General features: G+C 34.1%; 1 protein-coding gene across 2 annotated transcripts in view; it reads left to right on the top strand.

The window, feature by feature from the left end:
• tead1a (TEA domain family member 1a) overlaps positions 1-25,769 on the top strand; it is a 38,939-nt gene extending 13,170 nt beyond the window's left edge. For both annotated transcript variants that reach the window (XM_079859464.1, XM_079859465.1), the window contains 10 exons: positions 12,520-12,584; positions 13,015-13,077; positions 15,467-15,601; positions 15,723-15,763; positions 15,882-15,937; positions 16,954-17,078; positions 19,772-19,945; positions 22,487-22,627; positions 23,561-23,713; positions 23,816-25,769. In XM_079859464.1, coding sequence (XP_079715590.1) covers positions 12,520-12,584; positions 13,015-13,077; positions 15,467-15,601; positions 15,723-15,763; positions 15,882-15,937; positions 16,954-17,078; positions 19,772-19,945; positions 22,487-22,627; positions 23,561-23,713; positions 23,816-23,929 — 1,067 coding nt within the window. In that variant the 3' untranslated portion in view covers positions 23,930-25,769. The remainder of the gene's footprint in view (positions 1-12,519; positions 12,585-13,014; positions 13,078-15,466; positions 15,602-15,722; positions 15,764-15,881; positions 15,938-16,953; positions 17,079-19,771; positions 19,946-22,486; positions 22,628-23,560; positions 23,714-23,815) is intronic.
• Positions 25,770-26,688: the final 919 nt, after the last annotated feature.

Raw genomic sequence — 26,688 nt, 5'->3', positions numbered from 1 at the left:
ATGGTCGTGCGGCTGACACCAGCTGCGCTCCCAATCCCCCCCCACCTCATTCCCCAAAGCTACCCCCTCCTCCAACACCTCCCTCAAACTCTCGGCTGGGGTGATGTCATGGAAAGAGGGAATACTGCTTTTCTTTTCTCGTAGGATATTAAACATGCTCTTGGCCTTGTCCACAGTGAAGCCTCCTCACTCTGCTTGGACTTGTATCCAGCTGTCTTTATTAGGAACAACTCGGAAACCAAACAGTTGTTAAATCTGGATGCATGATGGAAAAGGTGGACTTATAAATCATAAAGCCAAACGTTTTTTTTTTTTTACTGAAAGTTTATTTTTCCGTGGTAGAATAGCAGTGCACATGGTTGCTGCCTCCATGGGGATGCAGTTTTGAATCCAACTTGCAAATTCTTGCCTTTTCCCAATTTCCTATCCTTTTAAAACATTTACATGTATGCAACTGGCGCACACTTATTTCCAAAGCAGCTTTGGATTCAGGGTGTTTAAGTCATGCATTAATTCCTTGGGAATCTAACCCATGACCTTGATTTTGCGAATTGCATGCTCTGCTTTTTGAAACTTGTCCTGTGAAATCTTGGTAACACTTTACTTTAAGGTTTATAATTTTAACATTACCTAATGCATTAACAAAAAAATTACAATATTTGACCCGAAAATATGGTAATCTAGGTTCATGTGAATTTCTATGTATACTAAAACATTTTTAACTTGTCAAGTTGTGAAAACTGTATTATGAGTGAACATGAAGAATAGCCTAGATTAATAAATGCTGTGATTTTAACTTTTGTTAGTGTTTTAACTAATGTTGAACTTTAATAGAAAAGTTGCATAGTTAAATGGATTGAGGTATCTCAATAGACACCTGTTTGTTCCCATGGCCACAGTGGTTTTTTCCTTCAGGCATTTCCTTCTAAATAAATTGGCTGGTGTTTGTGGGGGGTTTTTCTTGGGTCGCTGAGGCAAACCTGTCACCTCCTACGCTGGTGTCCGTGTAACATTCCTTAGCCTTGTGCTTTACGTCACCTTCGTTATTTCATCGTCCATAACAACTGCTTGAGATTTGTTTTATGTGCGTACCCATCACAGATCCATACAAGTCAAGATCCTAGTCCCCAGTCCTGCCGCTCTCAGGTCTGCAAGCGCCGTGTGGTTAATTAGCAGCCGTCCCTATAGCAACCGCCTTTCACTTCAAAACAATATAGGTTTTTTTCCTTGTGTCGTGGCTCAGCTTATCTCACTGTTTACCTGAGGGGGCTCTTTACAGCATCACGGAAGCACAAAAACTGGAGTCAAGCCAAAGGATCAGAGTTTTCGCTTTAGATGGTTCGTAATGGTTTTACAGGTGAACCAAGCACTTCTTTTTTCCCATAATCCTTTTCTTTCCCCTCACAGACGTCCTTTTTGACTGTTGTTGCATGATTTTTTTCCCCCCAACATTGTAAAATTAGTGTGCCCTCTCTGTCGCCTTTGATATTATAAACCATTCGGCTCGGCTTTGCTAGTAGGCTTATTTTAGGCAGAGAAAACATGCCATAAGTAGATTTGACAGTCCCCCGCTGGGTTCAATGAAGGAAAGATCTAATCTCAGTGGTTTCACTTCTAAGGGGATATACTGTGAGGACTTAACATAATCTCAGCCAATTAATATTTCTCAAGTGATTTATATTCCGACATCCATATCCACCTATACTTGAGAAATGTATTGTAGCTTTTTTAAGCACAATTGACATGCCTGGCCATTCTGTGATCAAATATTTTCGTATATTGACCTCTAAACAGTATAATTGACTGTCGTCCCATAGCCATTTTTTTTCTTCTCGCAAAGTAAACTTATTCTAACTTAAATTAACATTTTGTTTATTGTAGCACCAACACTGTGCATCATCATTGATTTGCTTCCAAATGCCTGTTTTCATTTTGTAAATGTAATTTTGAAGTATTTATTCGTGTGCAATGCATAGCTAAAATATTTCCTGTCAGATGTTATACCAACATTTAGCAGACGTTTTTACGAATTTTATGATTGAGGATATATGTAAATCTGCTTTAATGTGTTTATCTTAAAGTCCTAAAATACCTATTATTGCTATTCAGTCTTTGACGGGCATTTCAGTAGCGTATTTCGTTGGTTGTAAAATACCTTCAATTTACTTTAATTTAAAGGACATTTTGTGTTGTAGCTCTATTCATGCAAACAGAGCCTGAAACGTTATTAATTTTACCTTAGAGCACCATGTCTTTCTGCATTTTATAATAGCAAATTGTGAGTGTAAAATAATGAATAGACTGGTGTGCTCAGGCAGTGTTGGGCTTTGTGAACATAATGTGTGCCTCGGAGAATTGGAAATTGCAAAGCTGTGTCTTTAACAATAGGATAACAGACCCGCTCCGAGACTGTGGTGCCAGTTTGGGCTACATTACGTTCCGCAGGGGAAACTAGTGGTTATGGGAGTTAGAGTCACTCTGTTCTGGCTAACTAGTGTGCTGTTGAATCTCTGCCAGCAGCAGAAGTACACAACAAGGCGAACCAAATGCACAAATCAAGCCTCCACTCTCTTCTTAAGATTTATTTTCAAAGATGAAAGACAAGCAACGAACATACATTTTTATTTATTTATAGGAACTAACAGTGTCTCAATGGTCAGTTGTTGAGATTGGTGAAGTCCACTGGTTTTGCACATCATCGCTAATAGGGGGCAGTTAGTTCACCCCAAAATGTAATTCATACATAATTTACTCACCCTCAAGCCATCCTAGGTCTATATGACTTTCTTCTTTTCAGCCAATCAGATTTATGTTTAAAATATCCTGGATTTTCCAAGCTTTATAATGGGAGTGAATAGTACTTTGATTTTGAAGCCCAAAAAAGCGCATCCATCCATCATATAAGTAAAAGGGGGTTCATAAAAGCCGTCTGAAGCGAAGCTATGCGTTTTTGTAAGAAAAATATTCATATTTATAACTTTATAAATTGTAATCACTGGCTTCCGGTAACAGCCGTACGTGAGAAGAGTGACCTTTGACCCGACGCATGATGTATTCACGAACACGGAAGCGCAGAGGATAGAGCAAAACAAAACACCGGTCACAAATTAGAAGACTAAAACTAGTATTTTTAAAGAGAAATGTTGGAGGATTTCGATATAATAGAAGAGGAGCTTGAGTTTGTTGCCCAGCCCTATTTGTTTGAACCACGAGAGGGGTCTACTCTCACTTAAGCTTAATCATTCGTCAGGTCAAAGGTCACTCTTCCGCCAGAACTGGCGGTTACTGGAAGCCAGTGATAATATTTTGTAATATAACTCCGATTGTGTTTGGCGGAAAGATGAAAGTCATATACATCTTGGATGGCTTGAGGGTGAGAAAATGATGGGGTCATTTTCATTTTTGGGTGAACTATCCCTTTAAGTTGATTAGAAAAGAGAGGAGTAAATTGAGGAACGAGAAATGTTGTGAGCCAGATTCAAACTCACCACAGCTCAACAGCTAGATGTGATCTCCTAGTGATTAAACATCATTGTTAAAATGATTCTAAAATGATCAAACGAGATGGTGTAATACACCCATAAGTGCTTACTCACTGTACTTACACAGCCGATTATGTTTTAAGTCCTTACAAAAATCCCGCCACACCTCTACCTACGGGTATGTTTAGAGTCACACAGAAAGACTTCCTTACATAATGATAAAGGTGCAGGGAAGGTTGTCTATGCGAGATGTAGTGTGATGGAAAAGGAGGGATTCGGGTGGGAGACTCAGGTGGGAAGCAGTTGCTATCTGAAAGAAGTGTTTGTAAAATCACATTGCTTTTGTGTTCAGAGTTGTATTGTGCTCCAGAGGAGGTCCCTCGATGTGGGCCGCTTTAAAAAAAAGTCTTTACTTTTCAAGGTCTACCAAAGAACTATGTATATTCCCACTCTAAACCTGCACTTTGCTTCTTTTGTGTTGCATAAAATGGGGCCGAGGAGTAATTTTGCCCGTTTTCTTTCCCAGAGGTACAGAGTTTAATCATGTTTCTCAAGGGATGGTGTGTGAATTTGAAAAAGGGGCTTCGTGCAAGGTGGGACTGACGCCCGGAAGGCCGTATGGACACAAGAAATGAGTCCTGTGTGAACCGCATTAATGTTCTCATTTGGCTTTGATAGGTGTGAGAGGCCTGGATGTTACCTCACCGAGAGCCAGTTAGGAGACAGGTCACAGCATGCTTCAGCCTCACACCTCTTAACTGTTTGAGACGGATGAGTGATTGAAACAGACACCGATATCATGTTACAGAGAGTCCTTGAGCCGTATAGTGCATGTTATTTTAGTTTGGTGGCAGCTGTAAAGAAGCTTGTGTTCCTCATTAGTGTATGAAATTCAAAAAGTTCTCAAGCGTGAACGATTTTTGAAAATATTTTCACTTATTTGTCTGTGTTGTCAGTTAAGACAAGGAAAACTATACACTTTTTCAAACAAAACATGAATATTGTGCGGTTTATTGAGGAGTGGTGTGCTATTCCCTTTCTAAGCGATCAAATATACAGTTTTTGTTTTTCTGCTGTTGTAGGCTGTAAAGACCTGTGAAATGACTGAAATCATTTGGCGAAGTGATATGGAACTATAATGCCGTCAAGACCTGCCTAGAACTACTTTAGCCGTGTGTTTCCCAGAAAATAATTGTACGCCTTAGAACGTTCATCAACCAATCAGATTCAAGCATAACATATATATTGATAGTATATAGTATATGCAGTGTATAGTATACATATACGTATATAGTATATGATAGTATATGCAATATATATATATATATATATATATATATAATATAATATATATATATATATATATATATATATATATATATATATATATATATATATATATGTCTGATTAGTATTATTGATTATTAAAAATATTGAGTATTTAGGAAAATATAATAATAAATATTAGGGATGGCCCGATACCGATACTGGCATCGGGCCGATACTGTCCTCATATACTCATACTCATAAAAATTCACCGATACCACGTACATTTTGCGAGCACATCCCTTTAAACAGACATCAGTGGAAAGTTTGTTCAGTCAGATGTCAATGGCAAAGAAAATAAAACGAGGCATGTAGCTTATTATTAACGTTAACTGACGAGAGAGAGAGAGAGAGAGAAAGAGAGAGAGAGAGAGAGAGAGAGAGAGAGAGATATTCCTGATCGTTCACTCAGCACATGTTATTTGGATGAAAACTAAATTAAAGTGAAAACTTACTTTATTAAAGTTAAGTAAAACATGAACTGTTACCTGATTTAAGCATAACGAGTGGTTCCCTACATTATTACAGGACGAGTGCAGGTCAAGAAGTTCCATGAACGCAAACATCCAAAGCGCGCGCCCCGCAAACCAGCGTCTCAGCGCGCGAATACTGAATTAAATTGTCTTTCGCGAATGTGTGTGACGAATTCACACAAAATTATTTGAAAACGCCCATCTTGGCGAGTATCATATAGTAAACAAAGTCGGTTATATCTCAAATGAACGTAGCCATTTTCTTTGTTCTATTGTATTTATTTGTCTTATTTGTAATTCGATTGTTTGTTCTTATTTTTTTACTGACTGCTTACTTGTTTTAAATTCACATTAATTAGGCTGGTAGTTTTTGTTGTAATATCAAAATTGGATTAAATAATTGATATTTCACTGGTTTTGACAAACATTTGAACCGCTGACCCGATCCTCAGCACTGAGCCCTGCTGAAGCTGCTCTAAATATGTGCTGTGGCTATTAAATGAAAGATAAAATATGATAGAGCAGAATGAAGAGTGACAGTAACAGAAGCTCATACAATGCATTTTAGCAGGTTTAATTAAGCATGAAAATAACTGAAAGAAATATATATTTGATGAACAAATTAAGCCAACTAATATGATTTATATTCTTTTGGTTTATCTACTAATACATTTAAAAATTACAAATGCAGTGAAAATTCAAGGATCGGTTACAGTATCGGTATCGGCGAGTACCAAAAATGAAAGTATCGGTATCGGACTCGTTCTGCAAAAAGTGGTATCGGGACATCCCTAATAAATATATATATTTATATATATATATACACGCAGCATACATTTTATAAAATAAAATTTAGCTGCATTTACTTCAAACCGAGCCGCTCTGAGACACTAAAAACACTATCATGTTATCACTATCACACCTCGCATGTAAATAAACACAGTGCAGCGTTTCACTGTGAAACACGCAGCATATATCGTGATTTTATTTGTATCCTGGTTTTCTTTTGGTTAATCGTGCAGCCCTAGTTGTATTGTTCATCGGCAGTGACTGTAAAACAGCAGCATGTACAGCTCCATGACAACTCAAAAATGTTTTGTGATGTTGCTGCAAATACCGAAGTGCTCATTAAAAACAGTATAATTGAAACTTATTTAGTTATTCGTATTTTGACTGATAAATACATTTAATGAAAGTTTCTCTTCAAGGTCATTTGGTTGGCATATTTACCCTGGCAGACAGACAAACTTCATTTTTAGCTCTCCTTTCATAAAGTTTGCAGACAGTGATTTATGAAATGATGGAGAAAGAGTTGAGATAAAGTGTGAGTGAGCGAGAGAGGTCATTTGGGGTTGTTTGGATTTTTCATGTGTGATTTCCAGCAGGCTGGTGTGATGTTTCCAGCCAGCGCACCATGTTAGGACACAGTCAGACACAGACACACACACACACACACACACACACACACACACACACACACACACACACACACACACACACACACACACACACACACACACACACACACACACACACACACACACACACACACACACACACACACACACACACACACACACACAGGAAGCGTGCTTAATTGCTCCCATTAAAGAAAACAGCTCCAAACCGACTCCTTCCACTCTGTTTCCAGTTTGGCTTCGCTATCGCAGGCGGAGAAGCTTTCAGCGTTCTAGAGCTCTCTCAGAACCGGACTGTTGTACGTGTACACACTTTCAGGGCTTTTAACATCAAACATACTGCACTGAGCGGTTTACTGTGACTCCAGACTAGCAGAGGCCGTAGAAACGGTTCCTTCATTTCTGTGCTTCCTTCTGTTTGACCGTGAAATGCATTCAGAATCCATTTTACATTTAGAACATATAGTGAAACAACATTTAAAAAGAATAAATTCAAGGCAGGACTGGCTATATATTTGATTTTTAGTGCATTGTTGAGAGTTTATCGAGTACAAATTTGGTCCATCTGATCATGTCCATGACTTTCCTATCAGATTTGGTTTCACTAAATAATCATAGCAGATTTGGCGGGATGAGGGGTGTGTGTGTATGGGTGGGGGGGTGGGGGGGTTAGGGTTGTGTCCACTGGAAAAGAAAAGACTGTCCGTCACGGTCTCTTGCCATCTGGCCTTGAATTTCCTCTCAGACCCTCCCTCTGAAAATGATTTGCGGACAGAGGGGTGTCATCGTGTTACGGGCTCTACCCGTCACAGAGGACAGCTGGCTAACTCTAATCAGATGGTAGCAGGCATGTGTGTGCACATAAGCGTGTGTGTGTGTGTGTGTGAATGGCTTTATCTGGCAGGGGGAAAGCTGGCCGCACCCCTCGGTCCTGCTCTCAGGGAAACACCTGCATTGAGCCTGTAGATCATATCAGTCTAAGCTGACTGACTCCCAGAGAGGGGATTGTTCAGACCACCATCTGCTTTTGGAGGCTGACCTTTCCTTGTATCCATATGGCATTTTGCCGTTCCTCACCATGCGTGCTTGTGCGCTAAATGAGCAGGTAGATCATTAGTCTGTTAGTGTGATTGGACCTTGTGGAGTGTCAATCAAGGCAGAATACCTTGATTTATCCAATCAAACTTGATCGAATTTGTTCTGAATGGCAGATTTTAGTTCAGTTATTTCCAACCTTAGTAGTTGAGTAAAGTTGCAAACATTGAAGTTGTTCTCTGAATTTAAATGTCCGAGGTGGTTTTTTGAGATAGAAATGACATATACTTATATACATATACCGTCACATACTTTTGTTTTCAATTGTATTTAAATATATAATTGTAATCAAAAAAATTAATTAATTTATTAATTATATTTATAATTAAATATTAAATTATTATTATTATAATATTATTATATTATACATATTTATATTATTATAATTATTTGTATAACATAAATTTAAATATATTGTATTATAATTGTATTGTTTTATTTTAATTTTGTTTTATTTATATGATAATAACAATCAACTATTGTTGTTGTTGTTATTATTATTATTATCTTTCACAAAACTCAACTTGAACTTATATTGTGTGTGTGTGTGTGTGTGTATATAAGAAATTGTATTGTATTTTATTTTAAGATTTTTATATTTGTATATTGTTTATATAAGAACAATTGAAGATAGCAAATAAAAGAAAACTACAATGACAAAAATACATAAATATGTAATTCTTATATAACATAACACATTAGAAATACTTTTCAAAATGTTATGCAAAATGAATTAATTAATGCTTTTATTTATTTCAAGTCTGTGTTTGTGATTTTAATATTTTTTAAATGACAAATATTACATTATAATATTATTATTAAGTCTATCATTCGATTCTGTTTTTTTATTACTGTTACTTAAGGTAATGTAAATCAACAGGTAAATTGTTGATCTCTGTAATGCACATGGAAATCAGCCATGAATATTGCAGTCTCAGTTTAGACCCATCATTCCTTAGTCATGGACCTCCTACAGAAAGTCTTTGTATAGTTAGTTTAGGCCATTGTGATTGTAATGGCAGCGAGTCCTCAGAGTCATCCATCAGGCCTGGCAGTGCTTTGTCCCAAAGATTTGGGGTTTCTACCCTGCCCGTCACCGCCACACCCACGGGCCAACACCCCAATACTTGTGGGTCATTTGAAACGGTCAAAGATTTGCGAGGAGAACCAAATTCTTTTATCCAATCTCACCACTTTTCTGAGAGTTGACAAGATGATAGCAAAATGATCAAATTGAGTGCGAGAGAGAGAGAGAAAGAGAGAGAGAGAGAGAGAGAGAGAGAGAGAGCCACGTGTCACGCTCGCTCTCAGCTTCTGACATCACCCTTTCTCTTCAGTGACCCATGACATCACTTGAAGAACGGAGACTTGAGTTTGTATTATCTGAAATCAGAAGAAAGAACAATTTGGCTCAGCATTAAGCTAAAAGTAGTTCATACTAGCAAAGAGCTAAAGTGATTTTACTGTATTATCACAACCTTACAGGGATAATAATTACATTTAAGTGATGAATCATCATTCACTCACCCTCATGACTTTACAAACCAACATTTTCCCCCTGCAGGACACAAAAGAGCAATTTTGTAGCTTCAAAAAAGACGCAAACTCATGCACTAAGTTTTCTGAAGTATATAAGTGTGAGTAACATACAGTTATACAGGTTTGGAATGAGAGTGAGTAAATGATTGCACCTGTTGCTTTCCTGAAAAGTGAAAGGTCCTGAGAAAAGCAGGCCGGTTTGGATATCACAGCATGTATCACAGCCTTTCATTAGGTTTGGTGGAAGAGACGGATGGTTGAGTAAGCTGTCAGTGCACAATGATTGACGAGCCACATTTTTGGCGCCATGTTTCCCCTTAGAGGGAACGCTGAGGTTAACCCTGCGTCAATGTGAGGTCCATTTATCAGCTCGCTTTTAATTGCAAACAGCGGGTGTTCCTCTTTACTTGCTGATCAAGCTGATATTGTAATTTAATGACCTTTAACCCTCCACATCCTCAATGGTTTTTGTGATGTGACATCCACCAGCATTACTTCAATACTTTTGTAACACCATTAGAAAGGAATGCCGTCCGACCCCCTCACTGGGTTTTGCGGCTAAGTTTAGTGCATCTGTTCAACTATAAGTGTTTTTCAGTCTTTCAACATTTTTGTAATCACTCACTTTTAAGGCTCAGTGTTGAGTAAGTCATCACTAAACCTGAATGAATAAAAAAAAAAAAAAACACTTCACTTAGTGTTTCCTGACATTGCTGAGTCATCAGAAGATTCAGATGTCCTGTTATTGGTGGATCATCAGCCATATATATTAGAATAAATATAATTTATAATTTAATTATGTAGAATTCATATAATAGTGATTTTATTAATAATAAAACATAAGTAATATATTGAATTAAAAAAGATCCACATAAGTACTTTTTAAAAATTATTTAATATTTATATAATTCAATATTAATATATTAGTAATATATAGTGTATGTAATATATATAAATAAAAATGTCTGAATGTGTATATATAAATATATATATATATATATGTTATTTATTATAATGTATATATTATAATTATATGTAATTATAAATATAATATATAATTAATATTAATATATATATTAATATAATATTAATATAATATTTATTTTTTATAATTTTATATGTATATATATATATATATATGCGCATACAATGCTTTAAAAACCGATAAAAGCACATTCAAATCAGAAGGCAAACTCTGAATTTCTGCAGGAATTATATTGAAATAAAATTAGTGGAATAAAATTAAATAATAATTATTACAAAAACAACTAGTTGCAATTTCAGCTGAAAGCCCTATTTTTAGTCTCTATTACAGTAGTCATTTTTTTGCCATCTTTTGGTAACTCAGGATGGCTTTGAAATGATTTTGTTTGGGGATATGGATGATTGGTGGGGAAAGAAGAGTGGCTGAGAGAGGGAGGACTAGAACCCTCACATTGTCCATCCATCCATATATTCCATACATTTTCCAAAGCGCTTGTCCTATGTAGGGTTGTGGGGAGGTTGGAGCCTTTTCCAGTATCTTGGGACGGAGGCAGGAAAATAGCTTAATACAGACGGCCGGTCCATCTCACACACACACACACACACACACACACACACACACACACACACACACACACACACACACACACACACACACACACACACACACACACACACACACACACACGCAAACTCTACACAGAAATTCCTCCTGACACAGCACACACACGTCATTATACTAGACATATTGTTGATGTTTTGTTGTTTAATGCTTGTTAGCAATTGAAAAAAAAAACTGTAATCAGCTGTCATTCAGTATTTAGTGAACTGATAGTGTTTATCTTATCTCTTGTTGAGAGTGCACCAGTCTCTTTGACCAGTTTATGCTTTGGTTTGTCTGCTAAACTCCACGGGGGAGACTCTCAAAACTCAACATTCGTCGACAGGCTCTCTTTCTCTGTCCCTGTAAGTCCCCTTTCTCTCTGGAGGTTGTTTTGCAGGTTTGCCAAGTCCAGCTGAGCATGTTTTCAAGTGACTGAAAAGAATGAATTATGCAGCAGTAAGCATGCTTACAGCTGGCCGTTTGGAGATTCTTTGATCTGAGAGTCGGAGTGTGCATGAATGCCCGCATTGTGAGTGTTCAGAGAGTATGTGTGTGTGTGTGTGTGTACACGAATGTTTGTGTTTGGAAGAATAGGGAGGCCCAGGTCTGGGTTAGAAGAGATTACACTGCAAGCATATTGGGTAAAGGCTAGCTGGAGAAAATACCCTGACTGGCAGTCAGATATTGTCCTTAAAGGAATAGTTTGCCCTAAAAATGAAACTATTTACTCCCGTTAATGTCATTCCAAACCCAAATGACATCTGTCTTCCGTGAAACACAGAAGGAGATGTTTTGAAGAAGGTTCACGTGGCTCTTTTCCATACAGTGAAACATCAAAGAAACGCTGGGTCGTTTCAACCCATGTTTGGGTCAAATATAGACTAACCCAACCATTGGGTTTACATTTTTAATTTAAAACTTTAAACCAACAGTTGTGTTTGATATTTTACCCAGAAACAACCTTTTTGTGTATATTGTGCTGTCAAACTTCAAAAAGCACTATAAGCTCTATAGTTCATATTCACATTAGAAGCTTCCATAGCTCCTTATTTCAAGTCTTCTTTAATTCAATAAATTAGCATTTTATGAGGAATAAACTGATAATGCACTGATAATCTTTGCTTTCACCATATAATTCAAATTGCATTTTAAATGTTAATTTAGTAGCATACAATTAATTATTCACTTTTTAATTGAATTTTATAATTTTTTAATTTGATTTATTTATTTATTTGACATTTTTTATATATTTTTTTATTTTTATTTTATTTTATATGAATTACTGTGGGTTGTAAGCCAGTGACTGGCAAATGTTTAATATGAAAATAACAATATATTGATTCTTTTTGTCTGTTGAATGATTTATTCGACTGCCACAATATTGTAAATTCATTCATTGCGGTTTACTACATATAAAATAATAAATATGCTCAATTAAAATCATTAATTGTTTGAAAGACAGTTTGTGTTGTGTAATAGTCTACTTGTTCATGTATTCACATATATGAAGTCACTGAAATAATTTCTTTAAAATATAAATATTGACTGCATATCATTTTGTTGTCCATAAACAAGCATTTCTTTGTTTTCTCTTCCAGGTCGTAACGAATTAATCGCCAGATACATCAAACTCAGAACGGGAAAAACACGGACGAGAAAGCAGGTTAGTGGCTTCAGATTCTAAGCATGACATGAAATAAATAATGTTGGTAACCGAGGCTGAACTACAGTTTATTTCCAGTAAATTCACACCGGTGACAGTGACAAGCCAGGCTTTGTTTACAGCTTCAACCAAACGTGGTCTCGCTGGCTTACTGCCTTCCTTAGTTACCGAAGCGTTCTTCAGCGAGCGGACACCTGTTGCTTTGTGCTCTGTTCACTGCAAATCTTTACAATTTTACTGTAAAGTCAGTTTGACTTAAAAACTGAATTCTTAACTAATTAAGCGTGCTTCTTCCTGGTTCCTGAACAAATGATGTTGTATTAGATGTTCTGTTTGTAATTAAAGTACATGTTTTTTTGTGGCTAATGGCAGGGAGCCTTTCATCTCCATGGTTACAAAATGCTCCTTTTGTGTGTGTGTGTGTGACCAGGTCTCCAGTCATATCCAGGTTCTTGCCCGGCGGAAATCCAGAGAATTTCACTCCAAGCTAAAGGTACATGCCTACATCTTGTGTTTGACACAGTCTGTGTGTGTATGTGTATTCTCTCAGGCCATATCTGTACTGAACAGTGTGTGTGTGTGTGTACGGGTGCCCTGCTGTTTGGCTGTCTGTAACCTAGATTTCCTGCTTGTGACTGCCCTGTTTAGTATGCAGTCAACTGGCTAACTTCTTTTCTTCCACATGTTTGTCCGTTTCCTTCCTGATTCGCACAAAAGTGTGTTTGTTTTGGAAGAAACTGCATTTTGCCAGGCGTTGCATACACACTGAAAAATGCGTGATAATGTGTTATATACTTGGCTTCAGCAAAGTTGTTCAAGGACAAGCGCATGATTTGAAAAGCAGCATGAAACTCAAAAGCATATTATTTATGCATGTGACAATATATGAGCAACTATCCAATCTAATCCAAAATTTCCAGAATTGGTATTATTATATTATTTCATAGATAATTACTTTTTTTTGGACAGAAGTCTCTATTCTTACCAAAACAGCATTTGTGTGATCAAAAACACATTAATATTGTGAAATGCCTCAACCATTTAATTCAAATCGTATTTTAAATAGTAATTTAGTAAAAAAAAAAATTTTTTTAAATAAACCATTTAATAAAAATATGACTGTGGGTTATGACAGGCTAATGTTAAATTATTTGACAATACATATTTATAATTAATAAAATATTTTAAAAAATTTATTATTAAATGATTAATATATATATATATATATATATATATATATATATTATGTAAAATTATGTATACAATTAGTTTTTCAATAAAATATTAAAAACATTTTTGGAAATAAGTCTCTTATGCTCACCAAGGTTGCATTTGATCAAGAATACAGTAAACCTGTTAAATATTATTAACATATAAAATAACTCTTTCCTATATTATAAAATGTAATTTATTCCTGTGAATTTTCAGCATCAGTGTCACATGATCCTTCATAAATCATTCTAATATGCTGATTTGCTGCTCAAGAAACATTTCTTATATTATCAAAGTTGAAAACAGTTGTGCTGCTTCATATTTTTGTGGAAACAAAGAACAGCATTCATTTGAAATAGAAATCTTTTGTAGCATTGTAGCAATGTGTCTATGCTGATGGATCATTACTGACCGCATATATACAGTTATATAAAAATAACTAATAAAATTTGTTCATTTTTACTATTTACAACATAATGCATATAGTGGCATGTTGGCTGATGGTCTGACCTGTAAAGGAGGAGGGGTGTCAAAGGATCCCGCTTTTGAGCAGCTGTGGCATCTGGTGGTCAAACAGCGAATGACAGTTCTGCCATCGACATCATTTGCTTGTATGAAAACACTTTGACAAGTTCTCCTGCAGAACGATAAAGATTATACAGCTCAATGCCATTTTCATACATTGCAGACCTAAATATCTCTGATTATCGCACTGTATTTAATACTTCACACCGACAGGACTTAAAGTCGGCATGAAACGGATGTTGTGATGGTTTAAAAAACAAAACACCGTAGGACGAGACTTGATTTTGTCCATCAGGAATTGATTGGATAGTTGCGGTTTGCTATTGGTAGATCTCATGTGATTGACGGGTTGTCCCGCCCTCGCGCCAGTAAACAGAGAAGAGATGTCACTGCAAGAGGGAGGGATTTCATGCTGACTTTAATATGAACAACACTAAACCTGCAGTTAATAAGGTAAAACTTCTGATTAGTCTTTCATTTTTTGCCTTCTTTATAAGCCTGATACAGTGGACAGTCATTTGATTACACAAAAGGCTCTTCTTTGAGCGTATGCACTCCAGTACTTGACCAGAATGAAAGCCATTGATCAGACACTCGGACTGACTGCTGCTTTCATGCACTGCAGCTGACAAAAACAGAGCTCACATTCTCCAAATGAGTAACACAAGCCACATAAGTCTATCGCCAGACTTCACCAAATGGTGCAACAGCATGCATAGTTAATGTGCAATACCACATAGTTAAAGTGCACTGCATGATGGGAGCTCAGAAACTCTTAACAACTCTGATTACTCGTTACGAGAACGTTTGAGGGCATATTACTGTACATTCACAGTCATTCACATATCTGCGATTCAGAAAGCACTCTGTGCCGAATTAAATGCAGTTTCCTTTGTTTCACAGCATTGAGTTCCTCGCATACAATTTACCTCTGCTATATGCGCTTATATAAGGCTACGTTTTATATAAAAAGTTCATTAATTTTCAGAATCATGCTTCCGTTGAGCAGTTTAAATGGGCCTCACCTGCTTTTTCACCCCGTCAGGTCTTAAGACAAATTGATTTGAAGAAATGATGAGACCTTCTGGCTTTAAGTCAGATATACAGGAGCTGACTGATGTTCTCTGTGATGTGTGTCGTTGAAGGACCAGAGCGTGAAGAATGATGCGATCAGCAGGATGGCGGCCATGTCTTCAGCGCAGATCGTCTCGGCCACGGCCATCCACAGCCGGCTGGGGCTCGCGGGACTCCCACGGGCCACCTTACCTGGGTCCACAGGGGTAAGAGATGCCCCTGCACACTTTAAAGCCATTAGTGTCCATTTAAAGGACGAGCAAAAGAATATATCCACGCGTATCGTTTCACTCTAGTGATTGAGTGTTACTTTTGCTCCCTTTCTAGATTTGGCAGGTGCCAACAGGACAGCCTGGTTCCTCACAAGAGTAAGTATATAGAACTAATTCATTTACACATGGCTGAATTCGTGCCTAGTAAAATAATGCATTATGAACTAATAAACAACAAAATGACACCTTGTAATAATGAGCTCTTGTTCCTCAGTATAAAGCCGTTCTCACAGCAGAATTACCCCATCCAGACGGCCACAGCTATTGCAGGTTTGTACATCCACCATTGACAGACATTTAGTTGGCATGTCTACTTAGATTTTGTATATTTTCAACAAGGATCAATCTGGTTCTTATATTTGATTTGATGAGCCATTCAAAACAGCTTTATTACTTGTGCACGTTTTTATTCATTTATTGTTTATTACATGAATCATTTTATTAATTAATAATATAAATGTGTTTCATAATAAATAAATATATATATATATATATATATGAGAATATAACAAGTATAACAAGTATATTACTTGGTGGGAGAATTGTATTATTAATTTATAATATAATTTAGTTTATATAATAGAAATAAAATATATATTTATAATATGATATGATAATTACATTACTTGGTTGAAGACTTGTTTATTATTAAAATTTTATTAATATTATTAATGTGTAATATAATTTATTTTCTATGTAATATTAATAAATAAAAAGTATGTTTAGTTTTAATTGTAATATATAATATGTAAATATATAAATTATATGTATACCATCATATTAAAACAATGTAATTAAATTATTTAGTGTAAGAAGATTTATTCATTTAATTTAGTATATTTATTATAGTTAAATCACTCTTAAAGGGACAGTTAACCCAAAAATGAAAATTCTGTCATCGTTTACTCAAGTTTTTTTTTACTCAAGCATTTACTCATTTACTCATCTCAAGCTGTTCCAAACCTGTATGAGTTTCTTTCCTCTGCTGAACACAGAAGGAGATATTTTGAGGAATATGGGTAACCAAACAGTTGATGGGCCACATAGTAGGACAAAAAAAAAAAAAATACTATGGAAGTTAAAGGGGTCCATCAACTGTTTAGTTACCGACATTCTTCAAAATATCTTCTTTTGTGCTCAGCAGAACATTCAGGTTTTGAACAACTTGAGGGTGAGTAAATGATGACAGAATTTTCATTTTTGGGTGAACTATCCCTTTAACGGCTCTGGTCTTATTTCTTTAATCCATCACTGATATGTGTGTGTGTGTGTGTGTGTGTGTGTAGCTTACGAGTCCCCCACAGCCCTCACAGCTGCAATGCCGGTGTGGCACGGGCGCTCTATCGGCACCTCTAAACTGCGGCTGGTGGAGTTCTCCTCCTTCCTGGAGCATCAGCGGGACCCAGATTCAGTGAGTCAGCACACACACACAGAACTACTGCAGAAGAGCAGCCTTGACCTGCTTTACCAGCCTCAAAAACAGCTTTAACATGTAGAGATCAACATCACACAACAAACACCATTAAATGATGACTTTTGCAGCTCTGCAATTTATATAATAAAAAAAAAATATATAAAAAAATATATATATATATATACACATATACATATACATATACATACAGTACAGGCCAAAAGTTTGGACACATTACTATTTTTAATGTTTTTGAAAGAAGTTTCTTCTGCTCATCAAGCCTGCATTTATTTGATCAAAAATACAGAAAAAAATGTAATATTGTGATATATTATTACAATTTAAAATAATTGGTTTTCAATTTATTATACTTTAAATTATCATTTATTTCGGTGATGCAAAGTTGAATTTTCAGGATCATTACTCCAGTCTATCAAATGATCCTTTAGAAATCATTCTAATATGATGATTCATTATCAAAGTTGGAAACAGTTCTGCTGCTTAATATTTTTTCATAACCTGTGATACTTTTTTAGGATACTTTGATGAATAAAAAAAAGAAAAAGAAAAAAGAAAAGGAAAAAAAAAGAAAGAAAATTTTTTCTTTATTTTTTTTTTAAATAAATCAATAATTTTATTCAGCAAGGATGTGTTAAATTGATAAAAAGTGATAATAAAGAAGATTTATATTAAAAATCTTTTTTTTTTATTTTGAATAAATGCAGTTCTTTTTAACCTTTTATTTATCAAATATATTAGGCAGCAGAACTGTTTCCAACACTCATAATAAATCAGAACATTAGAATGATTTCTAAAGGATCATGTGATTGACTGGATGTCACATGTGACACTGAAGACTGGAGTAATGATCCTGAAAATTCAGCTTTGCATCACCGAAATAAATGATAATTTAAAGTATAATAAATTGAAAACCAATTATTTTAAATTGTAATAATATATCACAATATTAAATTTTTTTCTGTATTTTTGATCAAATAAATGCAGGCTTGATGAGCAGAAGAAACTTCTTTCAAAAACATTAAAAATAGTAATGTGTCCAAACTTTTGGCCTGTACTGTACATACATACATACATACATACATACATACATACATACATACATACATACATATATATATATATATATATATATATATATATATATATATATATATATATATATATATATGTATGTATGTATGTGTATATATATTCAGCAGATTTATTATAAAAAGATGATTATGGTTTATAGCTGAAAAAATATTTTTAAACAACTATTTTAATCAGTATTTTTATTTCTTAGAGGTGTAACTATAGTTGTTGAATACAACATTTAGAAATGCAACATTTCTAAAGTAAGAAATCTATAATTAAATCATATTATTATAATATTACAAAAATATGTATGTTTTTGTTTATTTACTTAAATGTATTGCTTAAATACTCTTTTCACCAGATGAGTTATATGTGAAATTAATCTATTTATTTTGATTAAAGATACATTTACCATAAATGCAATGATGGATTTTAGTAGTATTGCATTATTTTACTAGCATATCCTTGGTGTTGGTGATAATATAATATAATATAATATAATATAATATAATATAATATAATATAATATAATATAATATAATATAATATAATCATATTTACTTTAATATTTAATATAATGTAATATTTACTATATTCATTTATTATAAATTTCTTACTTTAGAAATGTTGCATTATGCGTTTGAGCAAATATCATAATATAATTATAATATACTATAATAGTTATAATATAATATAATATGAGAATATAAATACAGTATTACATTACTTAGTGGTAGAATTGTTTATCAAATTGATATTATTTATATTATTAAATCATAATATATTTGTTTAATAATATAAGAATTACATAACTTGGTGAAAGTGTTGAGTTTGCATTTAGCCTTGGATCAGCGAGCTTGTGCGATGCTTTAAAGAAATGTAAATGCAGCTGCAGGCCATTTGGGTCTTATTAGAGATGGTCATGATGGTCATGATGACCAGGGTCACATCCCGCATTTTTCCTGATCCAATGATAATGATGGAAAACTACAGAAGCTCAAGATTGCATTTCTAAAGTCATTTTCAGCTCAAATGAAACCAAAACACATCTTTTCTGGTGCGCTAAAAGAACTGAACCTGCTTATTATGATCTAGTAGTCCTCCAAAAGTGTCTTTAGATCAGCTGACCGATGCTGAATGTCCTATTTACGCACTGATCTAGACAATGAAGACAAAACAGAATGTGTAGATTAAAAGCGAGACCTGGGAAGAACTTCTTGTGACCTGCAGGTTATCAAAATGCCTCGTGTCCGTGTTAAAGCAGACCTGTGTTATCTATCATGTTGGCAGGATCTGTATGAAATGCTTGTCCCTCTGGTCTGGCGTGACAGCGGCTATTAATCATGCGTTATACGCAGAACCAGTCGTGTTCTCAATACAGTCGTCCAGCCACACAAACATTCAGCAGAACCTGAAACCGCTTCACAAATTCAATCTGAAATGCTTCCTTACTGACACAAACAACATTTGGGAATAGTTTGTTAAAAACTCATTGAAAACTCTTTCAATCTTGTTGCTTCGACAACAAACATCTTACAAAAAAAAGTGTGTTCGTGTATATGTTGCAGTGATCTAATTTCCAACTCTTTGTGCAGTACAACAAGCACCTGTTTGTGCACATCGGCCAGACGAGTTACTCGTACAACGATGCGCTTCTGGAGACAGTGGACATACGCCAAATCTACGACAAATTCCCTGAGAAGAAGGGTGGGCTGAAGGAGCTGTTTGGGAAAGGACCTCAGAACGCCTTCTTTCTGGTCAAGTTCTGGGTGAGTCAATTTGAGCGGTCGGGCCGCGGCGTAGCTGTTAGCGCATGTGCTGCTCATGCTAACAATACAAATCCAGTTCAAATCCTTTTCCAAACCCAAATTTTTTTTTTTCACATCATTTTATGTGCTTCTTCACTTCTCAATCCAATAAAAATGTCCAGAAACACCTGTAATAGTGAGACAATCCTTAAAAAAAACAAAAAAAAAAAAACCTTTTCTATAATTTAAACAATGGTGTTATAGATAATGTTGCATTATAGTGATTAATATATAGTGAATATATATATATATATATATATATATATATATATATATATATATATATATATATTAGGGCTGTCAAACGATTAATCGCGATTAATCACATCCAAAATAAAAGTTTGTTTTTACATAATATATGTGTGTGTACGGTGTACAATTATTTTCTATATATAAATACACACACATGCATGTATATATTTAAGAAATATTTGCATGTATATACTGTGTAGATATATTTATATTATATATAATTTATATTATATATAAATATTTTATATATAAATAACACATTTTTCTTAAATATATATGCATGTGTGTGTATTTATATATAGAAAATAATTATACTCCATACACACACATATATTATGTAAACACAAACTTTTATTTTGGATGCGATTAATCGCGATTAATCGTTTGACAGCCCTAATATATATATATATATATATATATATATAGTGAATATATTTATAAATAAATATGGGGGGAAAAGTAAATAATTATTATAATCATAATTAGTTTCAGCATTTTTGTGTACATTTTATTTTCACTTTTGGCTGTAATGTCAATCATTTTCATATTAAAAGATATTGTCAATGTAAAAGCCTAGCTAAAAAATACTTTGAGTATATATGGGCAATTTAATAATAATAATAATAATAATAAATAATAATAATTTTTGCTTTTTATAATTTAAGATCTGGGATAAGGGTAGTTCTTATAATAAATCATAATTCAGTTAATGCTCTTTTTTTATATAACATTTTTTGTATTAAAATATATAATTGTCAATATAAAAAAATAATTAGAATAATAAATAAATACTTTGAATGGGAAATTTTAAATGAATATGTTTTATATAACAAAAATGTAACAAATTCTAAATCATTTATGATGACTTTATTCATAAATAATTTTTCATGATGGCTTTTTATAGTTTAAGAATGAATGAAATTCTGACCCTAGGTAAGAGTAATTCTTATAATAATTTATTGAATAACTAATAAATACTTATCTGGGCAGTTTTAGCTGAATAAGTTTTATATAACAAAAATGTAACTTTAGTTCTAAAATAAACATTAAACATGATTTTTTTTATATAGTTTAAGAATGAATTAAAGTGTGGGTCAGTTATTTTCACGTTTGCCTCTTTTTTAATACAAATAATTGTCATATTGAAAGCTATCATTGTCAGTATAAAACTTAAAATTTTTAAGTTAATTTGTAGTTTTGTTAATTAACTTCTTCAAGTGTTTCTTCTTTATTTTAGCTTTATTTAAAAAAATAATCCTTTTCATATTACAAAATTTAAACCATAAACTAATTATTTATCCTTTTTTTACATTTTGAACTTTAATCCTAAAATAAACTTAAAACAATTTATTGTTTTATGCTAGCTTTTTCTAGTTTGGTCTGGGATAAAATGTAAAACAATAAAATCAGACATTAAAAATAAACTCATGTGCCATAAAAGCACCCACAGTTAAAGAATCCACCATACACCAGCATTATATGAGCTGTTGAGAAAGCACCAGTGCCCTGCGTGCGTCTGAATGGAGGCAGCTGAATTGGTTCAACACGTTGGCGTTTGATTAAAGTGCTGTGTTAAAGCCAGCAGTGGTGTGTTTAATCCCTGTGAAACAGCGCTCTGTCCTTTAATAGTGCTGATGCTGGGTTTGATAGGGAGCCTTTATTTGAACACCTGCCTCTCTGAGCGACAGGTGCAAGCGCATGACGGCCTCATCCTGGACAGACTGAAGGTTAACGCTTACCACACTCTTACATCGCACACTAGTTTTCGGATGGTGGTCAAACGTGCCTGGTTTATCTTTTACTAATGGGTGTTTTTAGGACAACAGCAGCTGAAATGAATAGAGTGTTCTTATTGTGTTTGATCTCTACAGTGTTGTGGTATAATAAATCATGTTTTATAGCCTTGAAATCTCTGAGACTGTACAAAAGATTTTTTTTTTTTTATTATGTTCTTTCAACGGCATTTGATACACTCAACGTTTTAAAATAGATTTGCAGAAGTTTCATTAACTGTAAATAAGACTCAGTGATTCTAGGTGTCTGTGGCCTTGGTAAACTTCACAGAAAGCTCTATTCACAGTTTAAGGTAGCCAAAGAGTTTACTGTTGACATAAAGCACCTTTTATTTTTTTAGCGTCTGACGAATTACTCATTTATTTGCTCAACTGTATGCAAACCCTGCGGTCGAAGTGGCTTTTGGCAATGTTTTCTCTCCATCCGTCACTGAGCTGTTATCTGGTGCGTCCGCAGGCCGACCTGAACTGCAACATCCAGGAGGATTCTGGGGCTTTCTACGGCGTGACCAGTCAGTACGAGAGCTCAGAGAACATGACCATTACCTGCTCCACAAAGGTCTGCTCCTTCGGGAAACAAGTGGTGGAGAAAGTTGAGGTGAGTGCTAATGAATATTAAATAAATATGATACATAAGAGTAAAAAGATGTTTGTAAACGTCAAAACATATCCTATCAAAAGTAAACTCAAAATGTAATATATATATATATATATTATTATATTATATTATAATTGTGTATATATGTATATATATATATATATATATGTATGTTTTGTTTATTTCACTTGTTTTTGGTCATATATATATATATATATATATATACATACATATATATATATATAATTTTTTAACTATCATTTTATATTTGGCCTTTTTATATACACAATTAAAATGTTTAAAGTTCAGTTAATAAATATTCAATTTTATTTGTAATCTATGTATATATTTAATTTTATAATATGTATTTTTATATACAATTATAATATGAATTTTATTTGTATTTTTTACTTTTTTTAAAGTTCAGTTAATATTTAATTTTATTTGTAATACTGACATTTTTAAAATTATATGTGTAAAATGTTATATATTATATGTATTTTTATATACAAATAATATATGTATTATTTGTATATAATATTATATATATTTATATATATATATATATAATATAATATAAAATTTATATTTTAAATTTTTTTATTTTATATATAAAAATATATTTTTTATATATAAAAAATGTAACGTTAAGTTAATATTAAATTTTATATGTAATATTTCATATAAACATGTAAAATTATAGTGTTTTATATACAATTATAACATGAATTATATTTGTTTGTTTTCTTTACTTTTTTAAAGTTCAGTTAAATAAAATTTTATTTGTAAAATTGAAATATTAAAAATCATATGTGTAAAAAAAAAGTAAAAAAAAAAAATATATATATATATATATATATATATAGATATAAACTGTATGAATTAATTTAATTAATTAATTAAAATATCTTATTTGTTTGTCTGTTCTGGTAGACGGAGTATGCTCGGTTTGAGAACGGACGTTTTGTGTACAAGATCAGCCGGTCTCCCATGTGTGAATACATGATCAACTTCATCCATAAGCTCAAGCACCTGCCTGAGAAGTACATGATGAACAGCGTACTAGAAAACTTCACCATCCTGTTGGTATGTCCTACAATTCCCATGTCCATTCAGTCATCTAAATCCACATGTGTATATAGTCAGTGTCAAATGGCGATTTCTAAAAGCCGGTTTCTGTTCCTGCAGGTGGTGACGAACAGAGACACTCAAGAGACCCTACTGTGCATGGCCTGCGTGTTCGAGGTCTCAAACAGCGAGCACGGCGCTCAGCATCACATCTACAGACTGGTCAAAGACTGAGGCTCCCGACTCACCCCAGTCAGCGACACACTGCTCACAGACAGAACAGTGGAGACTTTATATTCACTGAGGCTTTTAGGCTACACAGCTGACGTCCGCCAAGAGCGGCAGAGCCTGACGGACTAAGAAAAGCCTTTGAATGACTCACAACCTCATTTTAAGTGGCTGTGCCTCTGTCAGTCCCACCCCAGAAGGCTTTTTGTCACGTTTTTGGGTGAGGTCTGGAATGAATAATTACTTTATAATTTGTTCATCACTCGTGTTTCGGTGTTTATTTTTCGTGGGTGAAACGGTACAGTTTTGTTATTTTTGTCTGGATGTCTGTTTAACTCGGTTGATGTTTTAAACCACAATGTGTTTCGAAAGAACGTTGCTTATATAAAGTTGTATTGTCATAGTACATGGAAGCTTTTTTCTGTTGTTCAGCCTTTTATTCTCACATTTCAAAGGCTTAATTCGCCCCTGGTATTTGTTTTTCTTTTGTTTTTTCACATTGAGTGGATTTAACTTTAATGAAAGAGCATAAAAAGGGTACTGTATTATTTATGTGGAACTACCTGCCTTACACTGCACATGGGCTGTTCCAGTACTAAAACACTAAGAAACAAATCATTTTCTTCATAGAAACTTTAAAAAATAATTTGCATTTAAAACTGAAGTATGTAACCTTTTCTGTGTTATAAATAAGTAAAGCCATTTCATGGGTTAACTTTAAACTTTAACCTTTTTATTTTAAGCGACCCATCTAGTTCTACGCAACAACACTGTCTCGACCAATGGCGTGATTTGGGGGCGGGGCCATCAATTTTTATTTTTTTGAAATTCCGTTAGGAGGCGCTGTTGGGGCAAAGAAATAAATTACATACTTCAGATTTAAGAAACTAGCACGTTATTTTTTTCCCATATCAGAATAGGCTACACAATAAAGGGAACTTACATAGCAAAATCACCAAAGCATATTGTGCCTTAGTGTTTATCATCACAGACTTTGTCTATTTGTGAGTAAAAGTATATAACCTCACTTGATGTTTGTATTTTGTCCCACAAAAAATGTTCTGCCACATTTTTTTTTTTTTTGTCAAGCCAGTCTAAGTAGGTCACATTTCTCTCTTGTACACCAAATAAACACATTCTGTCACTTCTGCTCATGCCAAGTGAAAGCTACAGGTGTTGAAAGTGCCTTTTGTTTTTTGTTTTTTCCAGCTCAGAAAATGGTATACGCCAAAAAAAAAAAAAAAAAAAAGGTCAGATTTGGATACTATCACCATAATGCCTTTGACATTTTTAAAAAGCTGGGAAAAATAATTAATTAATCGATGGAAATATATTTTTTAATTTCAATATGAATCAAATGATACGTCAGAAATTCATTTTCCACCCTGTAAAGAAAGCAGTTGATTGTGGTGTCATGTATATAGGGAAAGAGATTTCATGTACATCAAATGACATGTTACTTACAACGACAACCAGACCGATGATGAGTGACAGTCCAGTGCTTACAGAGCCGTCTTTGTTTTTTTGGGAATAATGACTCCTTAATCTGAATCAAAATGTTGATTTCAGTCTTATTTACCACACACGATTGTGGGTTCTGTTTTGTTCGTTTGTTTTTGTCATGTTCTACATGTTTTGCAGAGTATCTGTTAGTAAAATGCGCATTAAAACGGAACACTAATGTATTTGATGGCAGTTTGTTTTCAGTAAAGAGAGCACTGAAACGCTGAGTTTGGGTAGCTTTTTAATAGGTGGACTCTTTTCAAATAATTGTTTTCAATCGTGTATATTTTCCTTGAGGGGATGACACGAAAAGAAATGAAAATAAACTTAGTGTTTGTACTGCAAACTGTTTTACTGAGCTTCTCTATTTTCTCTGTACTAAATCATTTGTAGCCAAGCACTGACCCTTTTATGGCAAGCCGTTTTAACATTTAATCCTTAAAACCTACTAGTCTCTATTTTCATGCTATAGTACTTATTTTTTAGACACTAGTGTACTAGTGCTTATTCATTAGCTACTAGTGCTTATAGTGCCTATTCTTTATAGTACCTTTTTAAAAGATACTAGTACCTATTAAATAGATACTAGTACTTATTCATTAGATACTAGTACCTATTTATTAGATACTAGTATTTATTCCAAATGTTACTAGTATGATTTTTTTATTTTACTAGTAAGATTTTTAATTGAACTCTCCAGTGGCCGTTCTGACTAGTCATAACATAAGATGAGTAAAAAAGCAGCTGTGACTAGTAAAATAAGAATAGTTACTAGTAACAATTACAAAAGGTACTAGTGTCTAATAAATAAGTACTAGTATATATTGAATAAGTACTAGTAATTAATAAGTACTAGAATCTAATGAATAGGTACCTATTGATAAGTACTAGTAGCTAATGAATAAGTAGGCCTACTAGTATTTAATAGGTACTAGTATCTAATGACTAAGGGCCCTTTCACACCTACCTTGTTTGGTCCGGACTTTCGGACTTTTCAGTTTGGTCCGAATCAAAATTACAGGTGTGAAACCTCCCTCGGACCACGGTCAGGACCAAACAGACGAAATTTGGTCCGACGAAAAGAGGTAGTCTCGGTCCGGATCAAACTGAACAAAGGTTTGGTTCGTTTCCAGTGTGAAAGCATTTTCTGTATGGTTCGGACTTTCAGACCATTTACAGGAAGTTCCGGTGGTTCCCGCGTAGCCAGAAACAACTGAAGAAGAATATTTATGTGCAGTCCTGCCCACAGCGTTTATTCCAGC

The sequence above is a fragment of the Squalius cephalus genome, assembly GCF_949319135.1.
Source record: "Squalius cephalus genome assembly, chromosome: 23".
In the NCBI taxonomy this organism is placed as follows: Eukaryota; Metazoa; Chordata; class Actinopteri; order Cypriniformes; family Leuciscidae; genus Squalius; species Squalius cephalus.
This window is presented reverse-complemented; position numbering and strand designations above follow the sequence as displayed.